The sequence below is a fragment of the Triturus cristatus genome, chromosome 10, assembly GCF_964204655.1.
Source record: "Triturus cristatus chromosome 10, aTriCri1.1, whole genome shotgun sequence".
Classification (NCBI taxonomy): domain Eukaryota; kingdom Metazoa; phylum Chordata; class Amphibia; order Caudata; family Salamandridae; genus Triturus; species Triturus cristatus.
Genome location: NC_140593.1, coordinates 867,896,739 through 867,924,622, shown reverse-complemented (window position 1 = coordinate 867,924,622; position 27,884 = coordinate 867,896,739). Strand labels below are relative to the sequence as shown.

Here is a 27,884-nt window from a genome sequence, read left to right as displayed (position 1 = left end):
TGGGTTTAGACTTTGTAGGGCCGTTTGAGCTGTTATCACCAAGTTAATGGTATGTCCTGGTATTGGTGGACTGCACCTCTAATTGGGTCATGGCATGTTGTGTGGGGGCAGTCACCACAAAAAGTGTGTTGGTATTTTTGCGAGATGTTTTTGCATATGATGGGATTCTGAAGCTCATTGTGATGACAGTGGTGTCCAGTTTGTCTGACTGGAGATGAATGATTTTCTTGGTGACCTGTCCATTATTCATTTCCATACAGCTTTATAGGCACCACAAGAAATGGTTTGATAGAAAAAATGAATCAGTTGGTGAGATAGAGTTTTCAGACTGCTTTGGACTACAGAATACCTCTTAAGACTGTGTTACAGGAGAAGCTATGGGCACATTGCAATGTGACTAACAGTGTTACGAGGATTTCCCCACTCCAATCACTGAAGGGAGGGTAGCAGGATCTAAGCTCCTCAGTATCTAAGGCACAATCCTATGTAGTTGGGTGTGTGGAGGGAAGGAAATCCTGTGTTTTTTGACAAAGTAAGAGACCATCAAGAAAAATGCCAAAAAACGAGCTTGCGCAGAAGAAGGACTGGAACCAGAAGGTGAATGGCACTCCCGGAGAAGTTTGCGACCAAGAGTGATACCAGCTCACTTTAAGGAATATTCTTTAACATTTTGAGTTGCGTTTGGGTGGTCTTCAGGTAATGACAGCGAAACTTTATATTGTATGTTTTTCAACGTGAGATAGTTATTTTACCAATGCAGTCTATGTTCGTGTTCTTTGAGCATGTACAGTTATTCATTACTTTTTTATATAAGGAGTAATTTGTGTATTAGTATTGATAGTTTTTATTGTTCTTTACTTTTTGTTTTTGTGTATTAAGCACTAATTAGTTCCTTCAATGTTCTTTCCTTTATGCTTTGTTCATGTTTTGGGTTCTGCCGTTTTACATACGTTTTTCCGCTCAGGGGCGTAACACAGGCCCCCTCAGCCCCCGCGTTGCGGGGGGGTCCCCAAGCTCCAGGGGCCCCCTCAGCGTGGAGCCAGCAAGCACTAAACATCCGTGACCGTCTGGGATTTTTTGATAGGGAATTCATTATTAGTTAGTAAGGTTACATTACAATACGCATAACAGGTGACCGTTTGATTGGTTGAGCTATCGTGTGTCACACGTGCACCATTTGAATCAGTAGGTATGAAGTGTGCATGGGGCCTGCCTGGTGCAAGGAAGGTAATTGCCCCCTCTGGCCGCTTTTTGAGTTAAAACATACAACAATAACCAGGGTTCAGTGGGGCCACCGGCCCGGCGCCACAGCACCTACTGCACCAAATGAAGCGAAGCCACTGAGTGCCGGCAGATTACTCCCCAGATGATATTCGGGGGGTAAGCTCCGATTTAAGGCGACAAGCATTTCAAGTGGAACAAATCAGTCCACCAATTGCACACTGACCATTCAATGACAAGAATGATGTAACATCTATCACTCTAGGCAAAATATGACATCAACTTGTACCACCCATTGTCACCAGATATGGAGTAAAATAAATCTAACACTGTTTTGCTCTCGTTAGAGCTCATCCAAGTTACGTGGCTTAGTGCAAGAACGAGCGGGACAGCTATTTTTGATATAATTAAAGCACTGAGAAGCTTAGAGTGACGCATATATTATGCAAAACATAATAAGCAGGAACTCTGGGTCCGTTCCTATTTTAGGTACAGTGCGCTGGAAGTGAAGCACATTAATCCACTAATTGCAATATATTGTAGCCTATAAAATGACCCTGTTCCAGCAAAGTGCTCAAGCACTTGATCAGCAAAATACATTCTGTGCCTAGCCACAAAGCAACAGAAGAATCCAACATGTATTGTTGAGTGATAAGGCTATTAAATAAGTTTAGCTGGAAGCCTCGCTGAAGAAGCAAGTAGAAGGCAACTTTAAAATGGTTTAAATAAAGATTAGCTGCGGTCTATATTTCTGCTTACAGCCCAGTGGTTTAACCCCTTCGCCGCGGCGGGAATTCCGCCGCGGCGCTGGGGGGTGCAGGGGGCAGCGCGGTGGCGCTGTGCTCATGACGGAGCCACTCCGTCATGAGCCACAGTTGAGCTGTGCTCATGACGGAACGGTTCCGTCATGACTCCGCCCAGTTGCGTTGTCCCCCCGCACAGGCGGGGAAACAGCGCCGCGTGGGCGGAGCGGCCGCCAACGGTCGTGGCATGACGGAACCGTTCCGTCATGAGCACACGGCAACCGTGGCTCATGACGGAGCGGTTCCGTCATGAGCGGGGAAGGGGTTAAACAATATAAATATTAAATTTCATGCCTTTGGCTCTTCCAAACTGACTAAAGGGCAAACAATTCAGGAACCTTCGATGACTGCAGAATTGTTCTTCAGTGGCCTTACAGGGCGAGATGGGAGATGTGCTGAATTCTGAGTCATTTTCTCCCTTCCAGTCCTATTTTCAAAAGCTGCGATTCTCGTTCTGTATCGACTATGTCAGTGACAACCAACGCACTCCTATTCGATGGACATCTCTCTCTGTTATTGGATGTGTGTCATAACTATCCATTTAAATATCATGGGCCTTATTTATGAGGCCTTGTGACAGTTTTGTGCTGCTGTTGCGTCACTTTTTGCGACGCATCAGTGGAATAAAACATGCCCCCTGTTGCGCCCTAATTACAAAGTGACACATCTAAGCAGATGCGTCACTTTGTATATCCCTGCGCCACATTATACCTGCGTCGGGTATAATGTATGCTGGGGGGAGTTCCCACACACAGGGGCGTAACACAGGCCCCCGCAGTCCCCGCATTGCGGGGGTGGCCCCACGCTCCAGGGGCCCCCTCAGCACAGATACAACAAGCACTAGACATCCGTGACCATCTGGGATTTTTTGATAGGGAATTCATTATTAGGTAGTAAGGTTACGTTACAATACGCATAAGCTCTTAGCTCGCTCTAGATTAAGACTTCATCATAAATTAAATGGTTAATCAATTGATGGTAATGGTGGGCCCTGCGCAGCATGCAGATGTCTCTGCATCTGCGTGGTATTACTCTTCACCCTTAGGGTGGGTCTGGTGACCAATTGTCATGCGCATCGCAGCTTGCGCAATTAAAAGTGCGCGTGACTGGTGGTGAGGCGAGGAGGCATCCCAGAGGCACGTTGAGGCCATAATTTCATTATTTCTAGCCCCTGTGCCCTGGCTAGCCTTGCCCTGTCTTCTGCCGCATGCCGCCCGCAGGTGAGTCTGTCCATCCAGTCGGGGTGGACCATGGAATGGGATGCATGCAACAAGGGGCGGCCAGGCCAGGATTAAAAGCAAAAAGGTATAGGCCCGGTGCCCGGCTCTGCACAGCGGTGCGGAGACCATGAAGATTGCTCCAGTTTTTGAGAGAGGAAGCCAGGTCCCACAGTGCAATTGGTGCAATTTTAAGCCAATAAGCCTATTAATAACTGTGTGTTTGTGTATCCCTGCTCCTGTGTGAGTTCCAGAGTGCGACGATGCACCGCTGGTTTGCTGCTTCCTCATTCTCTAGCAACAGTCCTGGCCTGATGCTCGAGAAATCCTGCCGGAGGCCATGTCACGCGAGAGAATTAAGCGATTGACTGTCTAAAATTTATGCTTTGCCCCCTTTGATATGTGTCTCCATTTTGTATCACTCTTGACACTGAGTGGCGCGTATGCACCTGCACATAACATTAATTAAACAAGTGCTAGATAACAAGCATCACCCGTAGTAAGCAAGTTCTACTGACACGTAACATAACCTTCTGGTAAACCTCCAAAGAGAGATTATTTTCCTGGATCAAGGCAGGAGCAGTAGTTACATAAATATTCACAGGCCGCACCCATTGGTACATTAAAAAATTGCCTACGTGGTTCTGCTGCCTGTGCAGTTTTAGATTATGTCCTTCACATTTGTGTTGCGCCAACCATAACTTCCGTGGCATTGAAAGTGTATTCTCAAACTGGCCTTTCATTGGTGCTCGCTGGAAAGGCTATCAATTGATTGTGTGTTGGTGGTTGGATTTTGGTTGCGTGAGGTAAATGGAATATGTTCAAAGTTTAATTTAGTGGTTTGTGTACATTAGCCAGGGCCACTGAATTTATGCAATTTTGTGGCTGCAGCCATTTTCGCATAGATTACGATTTGCCACATATAATCGATAATCTGCAGATTTTCATAAAATAAATTGTTTCTAGTTCAAACGGATCAAAAGTTACTAAAAATGTGGTGACATGGTCACGAGTATTAGAAGACCATTCCCAAAGGTTTACTGGTCCTCTTGCAGTTGCTTATTTAATTATTTAGTTGTTAAACTGGGACTAATGAGGTGACATTTTTGGCCAGACAATATTGCCAAGAGTAAATGTTACAAAATATTTAAAGCAATACTATTAAAAAGTATGTGCTGTGTTATGCTGCAAAATTTTCATTTTCTTGCCACATAATTTAGTGAACCCTGGCGCATAATTTGTTGCTCCCCTGCCGCATAATTTCAGTAACCTCGACTTTAAGCTGAAGGTGAATTGCATTCCATTTTAGGAGATATTGTTACATTTTAGCAGGAATTTGGGACTACAAAAAACTATAAAAGCCAGGAGCGTAATGCAGACGCCTACAGCTCCTGTAGCGCAGGGGTCCCCCATCCCTTCAGGGGCCCCCATTCAGCCCAAGGCCAATGACTATCCATGAAATATGGTAGAATCGGTTACCCCTCATCACATTTTGCAGGGGGCACAATCATTTTGCGTTTTTCCACTGATCAGAACAAGGGGCGTTAAACAGATCCCTGCAGCTCCTGTGACTCGGGGGGGGGGGGGGGCAACCCTTTAGTGGTCCCAAACCCTTCAGAGAGGCCCCATTGCGCAAAGCCAATGAATGTTTGTAAAATATGGATGACTCGGGCCCCTCTTCACATTCTGCAGGGGCGGCCCATCATCTTATGCTGCGTCACTGATAACAGCACCTCTCTGGTCAATCACATACAACACCAAAATGCTTCCAAGCAGGTCACCTTGCAACTTAACACTCTTAAAATCAAGCACTCCCTCCTCGTGTAGTATGCTACCATCCATTAATGCACTTTGTTGTCTCATCAAGAGTATGATGCTCTATACAAACCCAATTACCACTCGACTTCTCAAACGTGTAATAGGGCTCATCAGTCATGTCCTCACTCCTCACCTTGAGTTAATGCTTAAACATACAACAATAGAAGCCTAAAGTTCATTCATGCTGAGTAGCTGGAGTTCCAGTAAGCAAGCAGATTTACTTTGCCAAACCAAACCAAAATGGTGACGACTGGCACCTGTATTCTACAGAAAGATCAGGGAACGTATGGTTGGGAGGTAGACGTACACTCTTGCTACCTTCTGAGATTAGGTTGAGGTGCATTGGTAGTTATGGGTACTGGGGGCGAAGCTGACCTTATTATCCCTGTTTTAGTATTTCTCCACCGTAGATACTGGGAGGTCTTTGGAAATTATCTGTTTTACGTTAGGCACCCAACATAATTCATTTAAATTCTGTCATTTTACGATTGCTGTATTCTTTTATTTTACTGGGTATTTTATAGCACAACATTCTCTACCTACTTGGCTTCTTTGCGCTTTGGGCAGAAATCAGTGTATGGTTGTGATTCATCCTGGGCAGGTTATCATGTGGGGATTCCGTTCCTAAACTGCAGTAGTAGGCTTGATGGTTTAGCGGGTGTAAATTATCCTTGTGAAGGCATCCATATTGAGGCGTGGGTATGTTCTGCTACCTTCAACCCAGTCTGTGTGAATACCAAGTTTGTACTGTATTACCCAGTCAACATACCTTTGTAAACTGGTTACTGAGGCTTAGTTTTTTTCTGGTCCCAGTTCACCCTGGGCCCCATCTCTGTCTATTCCTTGCATTTGAAATGTACATTGATTACTGTAGTGTGAGAATGCATTTCATGAAAAGAAATATAAAGTAGGGTTGCCAAAAGAAAAATGCCAGCCATGTGTTTAAAGAGCCTGGAAAGACCTCGTCTTGGCACTAAATAGGGTTATAAATAAAAAAGTGTGTATTCATTTGTAATTTGACTTTTCTGTCTTGGTTCCCTTTAATTATCAGTCATGGATCTCATCATTCAGGCAGCACAAGAACAACAAAGGGCATTCTATTTATAATTGCTGTTCTACGTATGCACAGATAAGTGCTGCAAATACGGCTTTAGTTGACTGTTTATTTTTGTGGGGGGAGAGGGGGGGAAGTGGTAGGTGGTGGGCTGTGCCGCTGGGGGGCCCCCTCATTATACTTTGCAGGGGGGACCCCTCAAGTTTCGTTACGCCACTGTTTCCACTTAATATTATTTGGGGAAGGGTGTGGGGTAACTTATGTACACTGTTACTTTAACAGCTTCATGATATGGGTACAGAATGTTCGGGGACATCTTGGGGCAACGGGGACAGTTGGATGACAGCGGAGCTATCATAGGATATGGTGTTGATTCAAAGTTCTGAAACATGTGGTGGATGCAAATAAAGAAACAGGAAGACTAGCCACAGCCAATTCTAATGGGCTGAGAAGCCACGCCCCTCATATTTTGGCCACTATAAAAATTGTCTTTCAGGCTCAGCAAAGGTCAGTCTGACAGACATTCTTTATTTTCAGGACAGGCAGCCAGGAGCTGGACATGCGCTAAATGCACAGGCGCCTGGTTGCCTGAGCTGAACTTTGCCTGGCTGAAGAAGTCACAGCTCCTGCTATTGTGACATCTTCAGCCTGGCAAAGCACCTTGAGGCCCTTCCCCAAGTGATTGCCTAGGATCTGGGTGCTTCAGTTATAAGCCCTGAAGTGCCCAGGACCAAGTTTCAATCCTGACACCTCGTCACAAAGTGGGGTGGGGTCAGCAGTCTCACTGACCCCATCAAACTCTGTGATGAGTGGGCAACTGCTGCCATTCCTCATTGGTTGACCTAAGGTCAGCCAATGAGGGAAGGCTGCAGTTCCAACCCTCCTGGGACCTCTGAGGCTCAAGACTGCTGCCCTCTTGAGATCACCGAGGCAGGGCTATGCAAGTAAATATGATTTTATTTTTAATGTTTGGTATGTGCATGAATATTTGGGAGTGAGTGGTGTAAATGGATGCGTGTATGCGCGTGCATGTGTGAATGCATGAGTGTGAGTGAGTGAGTGAGTATGTGTGCCTATGTGGCCCCCAGCCCCTCCCTGTTAAAAGACATTACCAAAGATGAACTTCCTAACACATTTGCTGAGCAGGAACATCATTACGGGCCATAACTATGGGCTCTTCCACAGCGCCTTTTATCACCAGGCATTCATACTGGGGTGGGAACAGGCCATAGAACCCACCTACTAAGCACTTAGGGTACTTTGACCCAAGCACCATGGGCCCTGCCAGCTTTCCACATAACTTATCATTGGCCTTAGGGCTCCAGTGCTATACGGGATTCTAGTGTCAAACAGAAAAATACTGTATCAGTCTTTGGGCTTGTATTAAGGCCACAGATGGCTGCAAAACACACTGGCTTGTTGCATGGATTGTTCTTTTAGCTGTCCACCATCTGTTCCATAACTATTAATAGAAAACATTTCTTTACTTAAGAGTACCGAAACCCCAGCACTCATACAGAAACAAAATGTCATTTTATAGTAGTTTTCCACATTAAAAAAACACAAATCCTCAATAATGAGGTTTCTCTTTCTTCCCCAGCACCTACAAGAAGAAAGTCATCCGAGTGGAAACCAGCAGCCCACTACACTCCCACCCAGACCTGTTAACCCTCCAAAACTGGCTCCATTGTCACAGGTAAGGTTCCCTCTTTATGTCTCAGCTTCCATTTTCACTCTGTTGCATTGCAGCAGGGACCAAAGGGCCATCAGGCTATCAGAGACATTGGGCAGCAAACATAGTCAGACCCCTCACCTTCTAGAGAAAGGACAGATTCCAGGGGAGACAAGCAGTAAAATGCTCACACAGTCAACAGTTCACCCGCAGCGACCATATCAACCCAAGACATTTTATCATCTGTCATTGCTGTACGCACAGCAGCTTGCCAGGGCTGGACTAGGACAGGAAACAGATCAGACACCAAAAATAAAAGTGGTCCCCATTAGAGAACTAGATGGCTAAAATAGTTCCCTACGTTTGCAAATCGGAGCAATTTTGAACTTGTACGGATGAGCGCTGTAAAGGTGTTTGGCATGTATGGGGCGCTGCATGCATTTTGTTTGTGGTAATATCAGAACAACCAACAGTAAAACAAACAGAGACCATTAGTCCATAAAACAGGCCAACAAACAGTCCAAACACTGCCCCCACACTGGCCTGTGAGACTAGCCCACCTGGTGCTGCCAGATTGCCATATAGGCCTGTTCGACCCTGCAGCCTGTCCACTTCTCCCAGCAGTAATCTTGCACTACACTTCCATCTGACACCTCGCTATATATCATAAAAGGCCGGCAGAGGAACAGTGGGTAATTGCCCAGTGCCTCCAAATTCCACAGCCCCAATCCCTTGAAGTGAGTGGGACAATCGAAATAAATTCCTGCTATAATAATGCTGTTCATAAAAATTAGCTTTTTTTCTAATTTGACCACCAAGCATGCTTAACAGAAACTTAAGATGATATTTATTAAGGCTTTGCGCTGGGGCAATGTCACACCAAGTGGCACAAAGTAGGGCAAACTCTTGCAAGAATACTCAGGGACATATTTACATGCCCCTAGTGCCACTGGAGTGTCACTTTTTTTGATGCTCCGGTGGCACACAAAGCTTCACCGTATTCACAAAGCCACACAAAGCCACCCTGCGTGGCTTTTCATGGCCTTGTAAATTTGGCCTCCTTTCACGCATTACTCCGCGTGAAGGGGGTGTTCCAGGAGTGTTACTGTGGGTGTTTTCACATAACACCCATGGATTCTGACACATTTCCAGATTTATAAAGTATCGTAATCCTGGGAATGCGTCGGATTCCTACGCCTCCCTAGTGAAGTTGTTAAAGTGGTGCAACAAGGAGAAATACCTTTATTGTTCCGAACTTTTTGCCTCTTTCTATGTAAGGAGGAAAACACCATCAATTATTGGTTTTTGTAAAGGTAGGTGTCCCTTCCAACACAAAAACAGTCATGCCTGCGTTGGCGTTAGGCAGCCACTTGTGCACCAGCAAAGAGGAAAGCACAGGGATGTGTCGTATTGCTATAAATACAATGCATCTCTGCAGTTTCCTAATAATGCAGCGTGGTGCAGCAAGATGACTTGCAGCGCCGCGCCGAGTCATTTCCTACTAAATATGCCCTTACATTTTTTGAGCTTGAACAGGGTCATAGCTACCATTGGTGGAGCAGGTGCAGTGTACTGGTGCCCAGAGCCCTGAAGGGCCCTTTGAACCTTGATAATTGCTGGATTTTACTACCACGACTGCAGGCAAACGGGCAATTTTCTTTGCATGCACCAGGGCCCATGGTATGCTTGCTATGCCACTGACTGGAAAGATGCAATTTGTTCATCTCAAATAGCCCTTTGCGTTGCTTTGCACTGCTTTGTGCCTATTTGCATTAAGACACATTATCTGGGTGTAATTCGAATGGATTAGTGCAAGCACCCATACTTTTTGGACACAAAGCCCAATCGACTAAAACAACTCACTTGGCTTAGCGCCAAAAAATAAAGCCTCCTTGAAGCTGGACTAACACAGAGAAATGTCTCTGTAGACAGCCTGGCACACATCTACACCATGTTGTAAAGGTTGTGTGTGGCAATAACCAGCTAACCCAGGAGTAATCAGCAGCAGCGGATCATTTTTCAGTAAATATTGCTCTGTACTGGCGATGCCAGGTCTGGTGGCTTAGTGGACTAATGCATCCACCGTGGGGGCACGTGTTTGAGCTCATGGTCACAGGTTCAAATCCTGGTGGGTCCTCTCAGCCTGTCATCCTTCTGATGTCAATGAGATGAGTACCATTGAGTTGGGTAACAATGCACATCTATTATTAAGTGCAAAGATGCCGGTGGGTGAACGTGTGCTTTACAAATACACATTATGGTATGTTATTGCCTTCTCTCATCTGCACAATACAGCACAGCAACATTAATTGCTGCGTTATGCTAAACATATAAATCTGCCCCTCAGTGTACAGGCTTAGCCTCAGCCCTCACGCTCCCGGGCAGTTGGTGACAATTACATTGAAAACAAATCTTTTTGTGTAATTTCTCTTCATACTGCACCTTACCTCTATTACCATAAGCCACTCTCTTAATTTCTCTATCTTTATATCTGCATGTACCTTTATTCTTTCTATCTCAGCTCACTCTACTTCACCTTTCTCTTGGTGCTGCAGGAAGGCCCCCCTGCAGAATATCAGAACCAATCAGAACTATACCTGCAGGTCTCCACACTAATCTGCCTGGGGAGACTTACAAAACACATGGGCTAGGAGGTGGCAGCAGGCCCCCAGCAGTAGGTCTCAAGGCAGTTTTTTTTAAAAGAGGTGCACACCTTACTGCCATGGAGCAGCAGCTGATCTGAAGAGTCCCATCTGTTCCCAAGTGGCTGGGTCACACTCTTGGGATAGGTGAAGCGGTTTTTGTCGTCAAAGGAATCGGCCATGCCCTGATTGGCTGCACATTAGAGAAATATTTCTGTTGTCGTCATGAAAGCCTGTGCACTGGGGATTCTCTGTCAACAGGAGTGTGGGTGTCATATATAATCAATTAAATCCAAGACATTTACTGTAAAAAACAAACGTTAAAGTGAACTTATACTTAGCTTTCATTATGAGACATTAACATACATTTTTAAAAACCTCAGAGGTTCACTGAAAAAGTCACAGCTAAAGCACAGTTATGGTTACAAAACAACCTACAAATCATTGAAATTCACTGGTTATGGTAAGATAAACTAACTATAACTCATGCCCACATCATGCACTTCGTATACCCTTTAAAAATGACATCACTTATGACACGTTAGGTGGCATAATTGAGTAAATCACTGATGACATCTCAAATGGCATAATTGATGGCATTACTGAGGACCAATGATGACAGCATCCAGTGGTACCAATACTCTGCCTTTTGCCATGCGCAATGAGGGTAAGCGACAGGACTAGACCCTGTCCCTAGCCCTCTGTGTACTACCAAGACACTCTGTGCTTAGCCTTCGGCTGTGCACAGCAGGAGTTGGTCACAGGGTCTGGCCTAAAACCAGGCTTTGAGCCCAGCTCTCCATGGGTGGGGAACCTCAATTGTTTCAGTGATAGATTCCAGCTTTACAGACCATTCTGTTAGTACTATGTTATTTTTTTCATTTGAGCCAAGTGAGGTTCAAGGTTCAATCCTACTTATTTTTCGCTGTCACCTGCATGTATATTATCAATATTTTGTGTATTGTGTTGATATGGTTTGCATTTATTTTGTTGTCATGGTTTAGAGTTGTTAAGCATTATCTTACTGCTGTTATGATTGATATAAAGCCCGTATGTCATCTTGAACTTTAGTTTCAGGCTGGTTGCCTTGCTGACTTTTCCAATGATCTTTAGATTATGTCTCATATCTTTCTGTGTGTCACTGAGTTCTGCTATGTCATCTGCAATCACCAAGTCTGTGACTTTATCTATGAGTCCGTCAGGTCTAAGCGTAAAGCCTTTGCTTTTTGAATATCACTTAATAAGAGGGCTCATGGCAATATCCAACCAGTGTTAACTTGTTTAACCCCAGAGTTCATTGTTTTTTTGAGGTATTGTTTAATTGTTTTTCCCTTGAAATATGTTGTTGAGTCAGTACAGAGGTATTTTACTAGGTTTTTTGTCTTTTGAGATACCATAGGATGTGATGATGAATGACAGAGTCAAATGCCTTTGAGATGTCATTGAATACAACTGCACAAGTGTGTTTGTTCTTCCATACCCCATTTATGGCATTTTCCATAAGTGTAAGGATTTCTGAATACCCCCTCACAATCAGCAAGCCTTTCTGTCTTTTCTTCAGGTCTATGAAACATGTGGCTCTCTAGGTGATAATTTGTGCTACCAACTTCACGAATGCAATACTTCTTGTGATTGGTCCTGGTAATTAATTTATCAATTAGTTTATGAGCACATTCCTTTTTTGTTTTTAAAGATTGTTTAGTATTCTTTGAAGCTGCCCTTTGACTTTGCATATGACTTTCATCTCTTCTATTTCTTTTTATGATTTTTGTTGAGCCTTTCATTTTTTGTTGGTTTGTTAATTTGGTCTGATACATTTTAAATTTCTTTTTTAACAGTGTTCATTAGCTCATTTACTTTTTCAGTCTTTTCTTCTGTTTGACTGTAATTATTAGGCCCTGGACATAGTTGGTAGTATTTTATATTGTATATTGGAGAGCTTCTTCCATTAAGACCACAACAGCCTCAATTTTTAGAGTACTTTTGTATTTCTCTAATTCGGTCTTCCAGACCATGAACGTTTTAAGAACTCTTTTTCTATTTCTAAAGTTGATATGCTTTCTGCCACATCATTGCCTTTTATTGTGGTTCCATTATTATGGAAATTGTCTTTTTTCTGAGTATGGATGAGACAGATTGCTTTCAAGTTTTTTGTTCTTTCTTTTCTTTCAAGTCCCTCCTTAGTTCTGCAGTACGTTTGCTATTATTGTTGTCAAAATGTGGAACCAATAGTACATTGACATTTCTTTTGTCTTCCTATACCTTTTCAAGTTCTACAAGCCTCAGTATTTCTCTTAAGACCACAATTTTGATGGTTCGCTGATAGAAAGAGCTAAAATTCTAGAGCAGTGTTGTGCTCCACCTGTGGCCTTGGCCCAGGTTTTGGTGCAAATAGCAGTGGTCCTTCTATTCATTGCAGCTTAGCCCACCGCTGCCCTCTGTGTCAGCGATGGGCAGGTTTGGGCCTCATGTTCTTGTGCTATCCCTTTTCAAAGCTAGTAGGTTTGGCAGGGGAGTTGTTACATATTCCTTAGCAGATTCCGGTTTTCATGGCCACTGTCTTGCTGTCTATACCAATTCACTCATTTTTGGGGCTGTAATGAGTGTCGGCATTGGGTGCCTCAATCCAGCACTTGGTTCATCTAAAAGTGCCAGTCTGTTTACCAAAAATGGGCCACTAGGCCCTCAATTTCAAAGCCAGGCTACTAGTCAATGAGCCAGGCTTCTTATACATTTAAAGTTTGAGAATTGGTTGAAATAGTTTCATCCCCAGAGATCATTTTACCATATAAATCTCAGATTTCTGAGTATGAGCTTTCCTGAGGGAAACTTCAGAGGGAATCAGATACTAAATGGTTCAATTAGTCAATCGCACTGACACCCAGACCGGATAGCCGATTTCCACGTCAGGATCACTATAGACCTCCACCAGAGTTTCCTGTGCCTTTGCCCTGCCCAGATATAGTTCACTATTGTTTGGATCCTTTCAAGCTCGTTCATGCTTCACATCCCACCAGAGTGGATGAGGGGGGATGGTTGTGTACTGGAGCTCTGAACAAGAACTGTCAAAGCTTGCCACACTGATTCACTAGGGTAAGCTTCCCTGGGCATGCAACAATGTATCATGAGTAGTGTGGGACACCAATGCTCAGTGGCAGCAGTCCAAGGCCAAGAACCTGTCAGAGCTTTTAATCCTCCCTGAGCTTGAGAGCCCCCCAAAAATTGGGGTTTCTAAGGATACCTTAAGTCAGAGAGGAAGCCTGCCAGTCCACATGAAGCCTAAAATCAGAATTGTCACATCCTCTTGACTGGAAAAAGAATCTGATTAGTACAGCAGTGCTTTCTCTCCCAACATTAAGTATCCGAGGGTATGCGACTAGGCTGTCTTGTAATCTGTTTAGCCAAATTGAAGTGAAAGCATTAAATCTCAATGTGCCCAGGCTACGAGAATATTATATTGAGTCGTCCAGGGTAGTTTGGAAATCAAAACTCTGAGTCTTGTCAATGAATCATGTATTATTTTTGTATACACCACTCCACCAGTGATAAAAGCCCAACAAATTTTGCACACCCATAAGTGTTATAAATGTTGCACAGGTGTAATTTCGCACATCCCTATTAGATAGCAACTTAGTCCTTTTTGACTAAAGTGCTAATCAAACAAGCTCAAAGGCAAGCAATTTTTGACAGCTAACAGTCCTGACAAGGTTAGGGCTGCCACCTAGTGGCCAATAGAAGGTAATCTTAAAGTTTTACAGGAGGTATGGATGGCCTCCAACTCTGACTTTGGGGTGATGGATATAGTAAGGGAAAGCTACAACAAGATCCTAGACTCATTAGCAGTACTACATTCGAAATTTTTCCCTGTATAATATCGGATCATAATCCGATATTAATAGAAATAACTACGGAGGATAGTCCTATCTTAACAATAAGACCCTGGTCATTCGACCGGAAATTGTTAGCAGACCCACTCTATATTGATACAATGAAGAAATGGATTAAAGAGTTTTTTCTCTTTAATAGATGCAGCACATCCCCTCAGTATGTGTAGGACGCTTTTAAAGCAGGTGTGCGTGGCCAAACACTCTCCTACTCAATTAAGAAACAACGGCATATAAAAGAGAAAATAGATAAAAATATTAATTTAGTACGAGAATGGGAAAAAAAACTAATGACAGCCATTCTTAATCATCAAGACACTGAGCAAATTAAGACTACCCTAGATATATATAAGGCCGAGGCTTATGAAATATTTGCAGATAGACTGGCGGAGCAGGTAGCAACATTCAGATCTCGAGTTTACGAAATGGGAGAAAATGCTGGTAAAATTCTAGCTAAGAGAACCAGGGAGAAGGATATTTCTAATAACATCAGTGCTATACAAGATGAAGCCGGCAAGATTCATAACCATCCGGATCAAATTCTAGAAGTATTCCGGCAATTTTATTCTTATCTCTATAAAGATGACGGCTTGTTATATTCTTCGGATTTAGTAATACATTTTCTTGGAGAAAATAATATCTCAAAATTGTCTAATCAACAAATTTCGTTTTTGGAAGCAGATATTACATGGGAGGAAATAGAAGCAGCATTGCTTTCTCTGGCTATGGGAAAAGCCATGGGGCCTGATGGCCTGCCACTCGAGTTTTTTAGGATTTTTAGAAATATCCTACAGGAAGATTTACTGATTACATTTCAGGAAGCTCAGAGGGGGCACCCACCATCCTCTTGGAACCAATCTATTTTAATGGCATTTCTCAAAAAGGATAAGCCACCTCTGAACCCAGCGTCATTTAGACCAATATCCCAGATAAATGCCGACAGTAAAGTTTTCTCTAAAATACTGGCCACTCGCATGTCAACAGTAATATCATCTATTGTGTCGCGATGGCAACATGGGTTTATCCCCAATAGGGATACGGCGGACCATGTTCGAAGAGTCATTGCTATGATGGATTGGGCACAAGCAACTATTACGTAATTGGGAGTCACCCTGTTGGATGCCGAAAAGGCATTTGACAGGGTGGCCTGGCCGTATCTCTGGGATGTTCTGGCTTTGAAAGGCTTTGGGCCAAAAATGATTGTAGCACTGAAAGCTTTATATCAATTACCAACATCATCTGTAAAACTCGGATCTAACATCTCTAGGTCGTTTGGTATTTTTCGGGGCACCCGTCAAGGATGCCCATCATCTCCGTTACTGTTTTCTATATATATTGATATTTATCTCAATAAGTTAAACCAAGAGCGGGTAATAAAACCGGTGGAGGTAGCAGGTATTTCATATAGGGCATTGGCCTATGCCGACGATGTAGTGGTCCTTACTACAGATATTACAAGTGCACTGCCTAAAGTTGAAGAGATAGCGGCCGAGTTTGGAACTTTTTCGGGTTATAGGCTAAATTCTTCAAAGACTCAGATTTTATTTGTCAGTCAGAATCCACCTACACATCTCAATATAGTCCCCACTGCAACGTATCTTGGAATTAAAATCACCACCCCGATTTCTGATATTCCTAAACTTAATTTTATCCCTATCCTTAAAAAAGCTAATACAACATTGGAACGTATTGATCATTTACATCTTTCTTTGCACGGCAGAAATAATGTCTTAAAAATGTTAATCCTTCCCCGGTTTCTGTACCTTTTTTGAACAATACCTTTGGAGTTTCCTATAGAATTCTTTAAACAAATGGAAAGCTTGGCTGGGAGATTCTTATGGGGATATAGACGTCATCTTGAGCCTTTAAAAAACTGATTCTCCCAAAAGCCAGAGGAGGCTGGAATACTCCACATTTTTTATTTTATTATCTAGCTTCAATACTGCAATTTATTAATCCCCTAATCATTGGCTCCAAAGCTCCAATTAATGATGCACATTCTCCTTCCATATATGAATTTTTTTGGGGGGTCGAAGCTCGTGGCTGTCTTTTAAAGAATATAGAACACAGTTATTTTAAGAAAATTAAATTCAAGACTGTAATTGCTGCATATCGGGCATGGAGAATTATTAAAAGATATGTGGAGATTCCACAAATGTTGATATATACTCCTCTTATATCCAAACATATCTTTCCATCTATTTTTAGGGATCAAATCATGAAAAAATGGAGCAACTTAGGAATTAACTATTTAGGTGATCTATGGGATAATCATGATATGATGTCTTTTCAAAGTCTTCAAATCAAATTTAATGTTCCAAAATCTGATTATTTTAAATATTTTCAGTTGCACAGTTATCTTAAAACTTTATCACCTGGTGAGTGTTCAGGGTTAAAGAAAATATCCTTGATTGAGTCTTTATATATTAAAAGAAAGATTGGCTTTTTTTATAACCAATTGATTAAAAGCTGTACGGATGATATCCCTTTAATACATGATCGTTGGGCACATAAACTGGGCATGACAAATGTGTTGGTTGAAGAGTCCATTCAGATGGCTAATGCTATCCTATTAACAGGCAGATCACGCACCCAGCACTATATGGTTATATTCGATTTATATCATACCCCGGAAAAACTCTTTAAATGGGGTGCAACATCCGGGACGGCTTGTAAGAGATGTTCTTTGGAAGCAGCTGACGCATGTCACATGTTTTTTCATTGGCCATGTCTTTCGTTAATAATTACTGAAATACAAACATTTTTGTCTAAAATTTTTGATAGTAATATTATATTAACTGCAGAATTAGTACTTATAGGGATCTCATCTGATAATATGGATGGCGATAGGAAAAAGCTGATGTTTATTTGCATGTCTCTTTTTAGTGCTTGTATTACTCAGGATTGGATAAACCCAGATCCTCCGCTATTTTATACATGGAGGGCACGTCTTTTGGCGAAATATAATTTAGAACATGCTATTCATGCGGTGAAAAGCTGTAATAAAAGATTCCAGGGGGAAAAAATATGGGCCCCTGTGCTGCAATGGATCCAGGGAGAATTGGCAGTCTAAACTTCCTCTGGTAAATGATATGATTTTTTTTTTTTTTTGTGTTTGTATGTTCCTCTGGATAATGCATTATATTGATATATGTTTTGATTACTGTTCTTTATATTTGTTTATACTTTGTATCTGATTTGCTTGCAATAAAATGAATAAAATCTAAAAAAAAAAAAAAAGGGAAAGCTACAACAGAGATTTTACTTCTGTTTCTTAACACTTATAGACTGCTTATACTCCACGACCACAACCCTAGCGGTCAAAAAAATATTGATGAATGTAAATCCAGTCTGTTTGATAAATATGACTAGATTGTGATTCCCCTGCATGTGAGGAATGACAATATCAATCAATGATTCAAAAATGTATTTGAACTCTTTGCAACTCTGAGGTCCTCAGTCCAAAGGTGCCTTTTATCACATAGAAAGATTCATCTTAGAGCCACATACAGTAGAGCACAGCCTTGGTTGTGCCAATTGTAAATTTGTATCACTTGTATTCCAAAATAGTAAAATAAACATTGCTTAGCTTAAATCTTGGAATCCTGTTTATTTTCAAACTTGAATAACGTTTCACTGAGTAATAATGCTCATATTTCTTAAGAGAGGTAATAAGCACAATTTCCATTCAGTAGCATATACTGCATAGAAAAATAGATTATGAGCCTCAGTTTCCTCTACTGTAATGCCATGACAAAGTATTTGAATAGGTGTGCTCTAGCGTCATCCCTGCCTATTTCCAGATAAAGGTCATGGGAGGAGAGGTCAAAAGTGAAACTTAACATGCACAACATTTAACAAAATGGCAGCAATCAAATAAATGCATGACTCAAAATGCAGCCTACATTTAATCACGACAAACTCCTGGGTCAATGGGCCATAATAATAGTGCTATATTCGCTCAGCATTGCTCCAATGTCAATAATGATGTTTGCATTTAGGGTTAATAGTAAGTTATGTTATGTTATGTTATTTGTGATTTATACAGCGCACGGCTACTCCAAAGAGTGTCCCAGCGCTACAGATGACCACAGACAACCAACAAAAGCAGAAATAAATGCCCATAGATGCCATCCAAAAAAGTAGAGGAGGGAGAGCTAGAGCTGAAAGAGCCACGTCTTCATATTTCGTCTGAAGGACAAAAGATCAGAATTCTGACGGAGTGAGATAGGGAGACCATTCCAAAGGCGAGAGGCTGTGACCTGAAAAGATCTTCCTCCGACCCGTGAGAGCCTAAATTTAGGGATTAAGGCTAGGGACTGAGAGCAGGATCTTAAAGAACGTTGAGGAGTGTAAGGCTGAAGTCTTTCTCGTAGGTACAGGGCCCCAATCCCGTGAAGGGATTTAAAAACCAAAACCATAGCCTTAAAGTAAATTCTTTTTTTCACTGGAAGCCAGTGAAGTGAAGACAGCAGTTGGGAGGTATGAGTTCTAGGCTTGGTAAGAAAGATAGCCCTGGCTGCCACATTTTGGATAATTTGTAGCCGACTTAATAAATACTCGGGCAGACCCAGGTAAAGAGAGTTTACATAGTCGAGTCTTGACAACACCAGAGCCTGTACCACAGTTTTTCGGTGTGATACAGGAAGAAGTGGAAGAAAGTTTTTCAACATCTTCATAATCCCGAAGCATGTACCAGTGACAGATTGGACTTGCGTTTTCATAGAAAGAGCAGAGTCAAATTTAACCCCCAGATTCTTTACAAGTGTCACTTCCGAGAGCGGGGGAGACATATCCTGTGGCCACCAAGAGGGCCAGGCTTCATGGGCTTGGGGGCCCAAAAAAATAATTTCCGATTTATCGGAGTTACATTTTAATTGGTTATCATTAAACCAAGTAAAAATCCTCCCAAGACAATTTCTTATACTTTCCCCATCGAACTCTGAACCCTTCTCACTAGTGAACAACAACTGAGTGTCGTCCACGTAAGATATTATTTTGGCTCCATGTTTTTCCGCCAGAAGGGCGAATGGGGCAATGTACAAATTAAATAGCGTAGTGCTAAGGATAGATCCCTGTGGAACCCCGACATTCAAGACAGGGATTTCAGCTGAGAAAGGGGGTGCCCACACTGTTTGAGACCGGTTACTGAGAAAGGATCTCATCCATTTCAAGACCAGGCCTCCCATCCCGCCCCTCTCCAGCCTTTGTAATAAAAGATTGTGAAGGACGGTGTCGAAGACCGTGGAGAGATCAAGCAGCACCAACACTGCACTACCACCCCTATCCAACACAGTTTTAACAGTCTCAGCCATCTCCAGCAGAGCTGTTTCTGTGCTGAAATTGGCTCTAAAGCCTGATTGACTAGGGTGGAGAAGATTATTCGCTTCGGAAAAATCTGTAATTACTTTATTTACAAATTTTTCCAGCACTTTGGCGAAAAAGGATAACAAAGAAATCGGTCTATAGTTGCTGACATCGTCGGGGTCGGCCTTGTTTTTTTAAAAAAGTGGTAACATTTTGCCACTTTTCCAAGTTTGTGGCATAAGGCCCTCCTGTAAAAGAGAGTTTAAAATAGTATTCACAGTGGGATTAATCCCTTCCGCTATGGCTGATAGATTTTTAGCAGGACAAGGATTGGAGGGCGAACCAGATTTAAGACTTTTCATGATAGAAAGGGACTGATTAAGGCTAATGTTAGGGAATTGTGTAAGACCTGTGACTTGCCTAAAAACCTGTGTCTTAACTTCACAAGATTTACTCTTAAAAGAGTTTTGGATGTCCGTAATTTTATCATGGAAAAAGCTAGCCATCCGTTTGGTCCAATCACTTAAAGGGGTGAACAGGCATCTAGTGGAAGAAGGGGAGGAGAAACCTTTCACAATCGTGAAGAGTTCCCTACTCTTATTAGCTGCCTGTTCAATCTTTGTCATTAGAAACAATCTTTTCTCCTCCCGTACTTTCTTATAATAATCCTTCAAGGCTAGGCTATAAGTGGCTTTATCTGCGGGATTATAATGTCTACGCCATATCCTTTCCAGGTGTTTACAGGCGCTTTTACTTGTTTTTATTGAGATAGTGAACCATGGGGCTGAGACTCTTGTAAATATTTCCATCTTCATTTTAGGGGGTGCCAGAGTCTGAGCCTGATGGTTTAGCCAGTTTTCCAGAGATTATACATCTTGATCAGGCTGACCACACAGTGGGGGAGGGCACAAACTTAAGGCCCTCTGAATTGCCTCGGGTGTCATCAAGTTAAAAGCTCTAAAACTACTCTGGGAGAGAGACTTGCACGTAGGCCCTGCTTTATTTAACTCTTTCCTGATATTGAACTTTATTAAGTAGTGATCTGACCACATTAGAGCGAGTGGAGCCTCAGATACGATCTTCACAGAGGAAAAGACTTGATCTAGGGTATGTCCTTTTTCATGGGTGGCTTGTTTGAGGTAAGAGGAAAGATTAAGAATATCCAGGGATTCATACAATTGTATAGTAACGGGGTCCTGTGCCTTATCCATATGAATGTTAAAGTCGCCCAAAACAAGACACTGGCTGTGATTAGCCGCAATGGAAGCCGACAGCTGACCTATAGATACGAGAAATCCATTGGTGGGGCCGGGGGGCCGGTAAATCAGAGCTCCCGCTATCGTTTGATGGGCTGAAACATTCAAAAGAAAACCCAAACTTTCTGCACCGGATAGAGCTAGAGAGGTACATCTGAGGGAGTTTTTGAAAATAATGGCTATACGCCACCCCTACCTAAAAGGCTGTCTTTCCTCATAATCGAGTACCCTGCTGGAATAGCTGGGGAGACGCTTCGTCAGCACCGGGTGCAAGAGCAGAATGCCATGAGGAAAACTACCTGACCCAGGAGCCAGTGGGTCGCGCCGCCAGCAGAGGTCCCGCCCCCTGACACCGGGGCTTGTATTTTAACTCACCGTGCCTCCCGCCTCGCGGGACGCGCGCGGGTGTGCGCCGGGCTAAGCCCAGGCAAACCACCTTGAGGTTCAGCCCACGGAACGTTTGCCAACCATTGAAAGCTGTTAAGGTACTGTGACCTGTATTATATCTTTTGGGGCCCCTGGGTCCAGCATATAGTGACTTTGTCTTCCTTTTTGCTTCTGTCTGGACTATCCTACGCATCAATATTTGTGTTATTCCCGAGTTGTTAGTGGTGGCCATCACCATGGCCAAGAGAAAATCTACAGAGGGGGGTCTGGTGAGTAGCAGTAAAAAAGGGAAAAAACCTAAGAACGCAACACATGCTGCTATGAATTGTGTCCTGTCCCGAATTGAGGATATTATTAATGATTGTGAGGAGTCTCTGACCACCGGGGTTGGGGATGTTATGTCTCAAGGGGGGTGTAAAGTGGTGAAGCCTGCACCTACAAATGGCAATAAAAGGATCCCCGCGATGTTTATCAACCAACATCAAAGCAGTAACTTGCTTGGTACATCTGCTGCTCCACCGAAGGACATTGTTGATCCCTCAATTACTGAAGTGCAGGTTATTGCACCCACTGCACCAGTTCCACATAATCATGAGCTTCCTCCCAATTCCGTTTTATGTTCTAACAGGTTTCCTTATTAGATCCTGATCCTGATATTTGTATTTTACCCTCTGACAGGGTGCTTGTAGCTTCTGCCTGTCCTGCGAGGTCTTCATCTCTATCTGGCTCTTTAGAAGATCTACTGGATAGGATCAAAAGGTTGGAAGAGCTGGTTGCAGTTTTGAATACCAGGGTGGCGTCTCTTGGTTTAAACCAAGGTATGCCCAAGGTAATTTCTGCCCCAGACCCTCCTCCGGGATTCATACCTATTCACAAGCTGATTGACCCGGTCCCTCTTATTTGCCCCCAGCTGAATGATTCCCTAGCTAAGACCCATGGCAGGGTTCTGGGAGAAGCCAAAAACAAATCAGTGTCCACCTCCAGGTCCTCCGCCAATGTCACGTGGTTTCCCACCCCCAATAGGCTGCCAAACATACATTTTCAAACTAGGGCTAATACTTACGCTACTCATCCCCCTAGTAGGGGTGAACTTGGCCCCCTTTCTTGTCCAGTGACTGGTGGCTCCACGTCATGTCATCTTCTCCCCAAGCCCTCTGTTTTTATGACTGGTGTCCCGAAACCGCTTAACCAGGGTGGGTACGAGTGTAGTGACTCACTGCAGAATAAAGTCATCCATTGGCTGAGGCACACTAGAGGATGCAGATCAATTATCAGAGATGACATATTGAGAGTGCGACGACTGCCTAGAGAGGACTCGCCACTGGACTGTGTGGAGGTTGAGCTCAGAAATCTAGCCCTAGCGGAAAACCTAATATTGTTAGAATATAGGACATCACCTCCTGCACACTCCAGCATTCAAATCCGTAGCTCCCCGGTTTGGTCTTACTATAGTGACTCTGGGCTTGGACAGGTGGAATGACTAATTAATCCTTATGTAAACACTGTTCCACCTACCCTCGAGTATCCCTGTCCAGAGGGATTGGGCCACAATTCTGGTCCCCTTCTAGATTTCATAGGGTTTGGACCTGTTTCGCCAATGATATCTGGTGCAGTTCCTGGGAGGGGCCCAGATGGGAGGGGCCCAGCGAGCAGGGAAATAGTTATAGCTTCCCCCGCCACCATAAACCCCCCAATAGCTATTCAGCTCATCTCTTGGAACATCGCCGGATTAAAAAGGAACCTTGCTGACCCCGCATGGAATGATTTCATCGATAAATTTGACATTGTAATCTTCCAGGAACCCTGGAGCCTGGTTCCCCTTCACAGACCCGGATTTCCAACCTTTTTTTGTTCCGGCGATTAGTTCCCCCAGAGGACGTCCATCGGGGGGCCTTTTAATCTGGGTAAACATTGATTTGAATTGGACAGTCAAGCACAATGTATGTGCGTCCCATGAAATTCTCCACTTATCCACCGGCGGGTCAGAACGCCATCCGGGCTTCGAAATCTTTAATATTTATGCTAGAGGGTTGTCTGGTGCACAATTAAGTCCAACGTTAACAACTCTTGAGACCGAACTTTCAGCCATCCCCGCCGCGTCTGGCGTCATTGTCGCCGGCGATTTTAATTGCACCTTCGAGCCCCTGAGCGACGATGACATCTTGGGCATGGACGAGGCTGACTCTAAGCGAGGCATTCCTTACCTCAGCCTCCAACCAGTAAAAAAGTGGACAAAAAGGGCTGTGCAAATTTACGCCCTGACTCTAGAGTTTAATTTAAGGGCGACAAATGGCAGGACCCGCTCAGATTCTAAGGGAGCACCTACATTCACTAGAACTAGGGCCCCTTCGCGCATTGACTATATCCTGCTGGATGTTAAACTGTGGCCGGATCTCATTGACATGGAAATTATTTCCAGGCATGAGAGCGACCACAACCCACTTATCATGCAATTTAAGCGCGAGCTGTCTACCACATCTATTGACCCTGATAATGGCCAGACATTATGGTCTAGAGAAGTTGTTCCATCTAATTGTAATAGACGGCTCAAATGGTCTAGAGTTGCTAAGCGAGAGTTGGATCTGGACAGGATCAAAAATATTGTGGAAGAAAGCATAAGTTTAATGGACGCTGCCCCTGCTAGTTCTTCCAATATTTTGTCAATCAAGGGTTTTAATCAGATTTACTTGGAGACCGTGGTTAAGGTGGGGAAGTTTTTCGAATCAAGTGTCAAAGGGGATCGCAAGCTACCCAGATCGAAAATGGTAAACCTGTGGTTTTCAAGCGAATGCAGGGAAAGGAGACAGGTACTTGCTAGGGTCTTAAAAGCAAGGGATCAGCCCTCCATCATTCTTGCCCGGAAATCCTATTATAGCGCCATAAAGAAAGCAAAGTGCCAATGGGAGGAAGATCACTGGCAGGCCCTGAAGTGCGCAGCACGTTTGAAAGACTCATCCCCGTTTTGGGATCTTATTAACATTAGTGCAAGGGGCGGGGCAGATCCAATCCCAAATCATATAACGGGGCGCCAGTGGTTTGATCATTTTTCTGGTCTATACAGTCCCGGTGATGAACTGACTACGGAGGAGCTGAGCTCAGTTCCTGAGCCCTCAGCTCCTCGGGGGGTGAGGGGGGCCAGTTTGGTCTGACCGAGATCCAACTAGCAATTAACACGATAGCATCGGGCAAGGCAGCGGGACCCGATGGTCTCCCTGGAGACCTCCTTCTTCATGATAGGGAACTCTGGGCCGAGTTTATTTTACATACTCTGAATTACATAGTGTTAGGGTACCCGGTACCAGATTCCTGGAAGGGGGCGGAGGTGTTGCCCATCTTCAAAAAAGGTGATCGAGAGGACCCTGCCAACTACAGACCTATCAGCCTAATTGACGTGATTCAAAAAGTGGTAGGCAGGGTCCTCCTGACCAGGATTAAGGCCTGGATTGATGAGGATGGCATTCTCTCACATTTCCAGGCGGATTCAGGCAAGGGGTCGGAACGATAGATCAGGTTTTCAGATTTTGTACTATCTACTGGAAATCTGTTACCATTGAAAAGGGCAGCTTATACCTGGCTTTTATCGACCTCAAAACAGCTTTTGACCTGGTACCTTGGCCAAAGTTGTGGCAAGTCCTGGCTGATTTGGGCATTCCCCCCTTTATTTTGGACCTCCTTAAACGGCTCCACGAAGGCAACTTTGCGAGAGTAAGATGGGGGCACCAGGGTCAGCTGACCGAGAGAATAGCAGTGAGGCGAGGGGTCCGCCAGGGATGTGTTTTAGCGCCGACCCTGTTCTCCCTTTTTATAAATGGGGTGGCAGACTACTTGAGAGACGCTGAGATCGACGCCCCAGTCTTGGCCGGTGAAAAATCACCCTCTCTGCTTTTTGCAGATGACACGCTGCTGATCTCAAAGAGCCCCATGGGTCTTCAAAAATTGCTGTCCCGTTTCACCGAGTTCTGTAACATCAGGGGCTTGAAGATTAATACATCAAAGACCAAGTTAATGGCCATGTCCCCATCCAAAAGATTTAAGAATAACTTCAAGGCCGACAATTGTAATCTGGAGCTCGTGTCAGCTTTTGATTATCTTGGGGTGAGGATTAACAATAAGTTGAAATGGGCACCTCACATATCCAAAATGCTCCTAAACCACAAGCGAGCCGCAGGAGCTATTGCTAGACACCAGAGGCTGTCATATAGTCGGCCTATAGCTGCAGCAACCAAGATATACCAGGGGAAGGCGCTATCTGCATCTCTCTACAGGGCGGAACTTTGGGGATTTGAAAATCTAGCCGAGATGACTAAATCCGAAAACAAGTTTTTTTAGAGACATAATCTCGCTTCCTCTGTCTACCCCACTCGTTCCTCTCCGTAGCGATCTTGGCAGACATCCTATAAACGATGTGGCCAGGCTGCGACCCCTATTGTACTGGGTGAGGCTCAGGAGGTCCTCGGACCTATGCCGATATGCCGCCGCTTACATCTTAGAGCCTGCCATAAGATCCCGTGGGTATCCAATTTACATAAATTGGTACTGGAGGTGAGCTTGGGAGACTTCTGGGAGAATCAGCAACCATCTTCTAAGCCCATTGTTAAAAAAATGTACTGGGATTGGGTCATCGCTACCACTCTGCGGTCCCAGAGAGGCATCCTCACTGAAACTTTCTGGTTGTCAAACCTACCCCCAGTTCAGAGGCTTTTTTAGATATTATTGAATTGCCCAGCGACAGGTCACTCTATCTTAAATTAAGATATGGCACATTACCACTCCAGGACTTTCTATCAGGGTGGAAAGGTGGGAAGGGGGGTGATATAGGCTGTCCAGGTTGTGCCTCCCCCTCGGAATCCATCGGCCACTTCTTGTTTGCATGCCAGGCCTACAAACAACCCAGATCTAGATGGTTGAAACCAGTATTTGCCAATCTGGGATGTAGGTCATATAGGGTGGCCTCGCGCATTCTCACTTACGAGACGGCAGTCCCTAGCGTTATAATTGGGACCGCAAAGTTTCTGGGGGGAGCCTGGAGATAAGGCAGAGACTTCTTAAGAAACATTAAACATCTACTGCCAGCCCCCAGCTTTCAGCTTGTAAAGTAACATCATCTACAGCCTTAGATTCCCCCTTTTTCATGACATTTCTATCCTTTGTACCTTGTTCCCTGATGTCAATGAACTATGCTGTATCAGATATTGTTAAAAATGTTACGCTGTATATAAGGGGGACCCAACGTTGTAGTGGGTTCTTGTCTTTTTCCTTTTAAAGATTGTTTTTATAATGTTTTATACTTTTATGATATTTTTATATCGAATAAAGTTACTACAACAACAACAACAACAACAATAGCATTGGCAATCGTCGGATTAGAGACTTCAGTGAGCCACGTTTCGGTTAAAAACATAACATCAGGGTTAAGGTCAGCTAACATATCATAAATCTGAAGCTCATGTTTCTTCATCGAACGTGTATTTAATAGGAACATCTTTAAATGATTATCCTTATGTTCCTGAGCTGAACCTTGCAAAGTGGAAGAGAAAAAATCCCTGGGTGATTCCAAAACAAGTTGTGGAATCCAACAACAGTCTTTACACCCCGAAACCAACTCGCTATCTAGGGCATAGAGGTGTGGGCGACACACTACGTACCTACGGATAACGTGAAGATCTTGTGCACTGTATTTAATGGTAGCACGTTGTTTCACTAATAAACAACGTCCTGTGCTGCCCTGTCCGCCTCCGGGACGCGGACGGATGCGGACGGGCGCAGACGGGCTTGCCTTAGGCGCGCCTGCGGCGCGCTCGCGCAGCGTCGCGTTTAACTAATGCTAGCTTGTAAAAAACAACTAGACCGCGCCGTCAACAGGCAGGCGGTAACGGTCCAAAGCTGGACTACGATCAAATCAGGTTCCCTCTTAATTACTTTTATTTTTAAAAAGCCCCACCAGAATTTCCCCACAAGATAAAACAGACAGTATTTCCCATAAAAAACAACTTTTCCAAGGTGATGTCTAAAAACAAAGGTAATGTCTAAAAACGATTTTTAACAAAAAGTATCACACTAATAGTTAAAAGACTTTAGCAGCACGAGAGAAGAGATAATAAGCAGCAATTTTAAACAGCAACGCCAGAGCAAAGCGTTTGTCGTATCAGGGCTCGCGCGCTCGCGCAGCGTCACGTTTAAGTAATGCCAGCTTGTAAAAAACAACTAGACCGCGCCGTCAACAGGCAGGCGGTAACGGTCCGAAGCTGGACTACAATCAAATCAGGTTCCCTCTTAATTACTTTTTTTTTTAAAAAGCCCCACCAGAATTTCCCCACAAGATAAAATACACAGTATTTACCATAAAAAACAACTTTTCCAAGGTGATGTCTGAAAACGAAGGTAATGTCTAAAAACAATTTTTAACAAAAAGTATCACACTAATAGTTAAAAGACTTTAGCAGCACGAGAGAAGAGATGATAAGCAGCATTATTAAACAGCAACGCCAGAGCGAAGTGTTTGTCGGTACATAAGAATGTATTGATTGATTAATTAAAAGCATTACTGTATGCATTGGTACACATACATAGACAATAATAAAGGGGTTTAAGATGTTAAAAACAGTCCAGGATGGCAATGTCCA

At 43.6% G+C, this 27,884-nt stretch overlaps 1 protein-coding gene across 1 annotated transcript in view; it reads left to right on the top strand.

Annotated features, from left to right (window-relative positions):
• Positions 1-27,884, top strand: part of LOC146796128 (uncharacterized) — a 237,040-nt gene that overhangs the window by 74,365 nt on the left and 134,791 nt on the right. Inside the window, exon 3 of the mRNA XM_085628506.1 lies at positions 7,714-7,809. Within this exon, the coding sequence (XP_085484632.1) occupies positions 7,714-7,809 (96 nt within the window). The remainder of the gene's footprint in view (positions 1-7,713; positions 7,810-27,884) is intronic.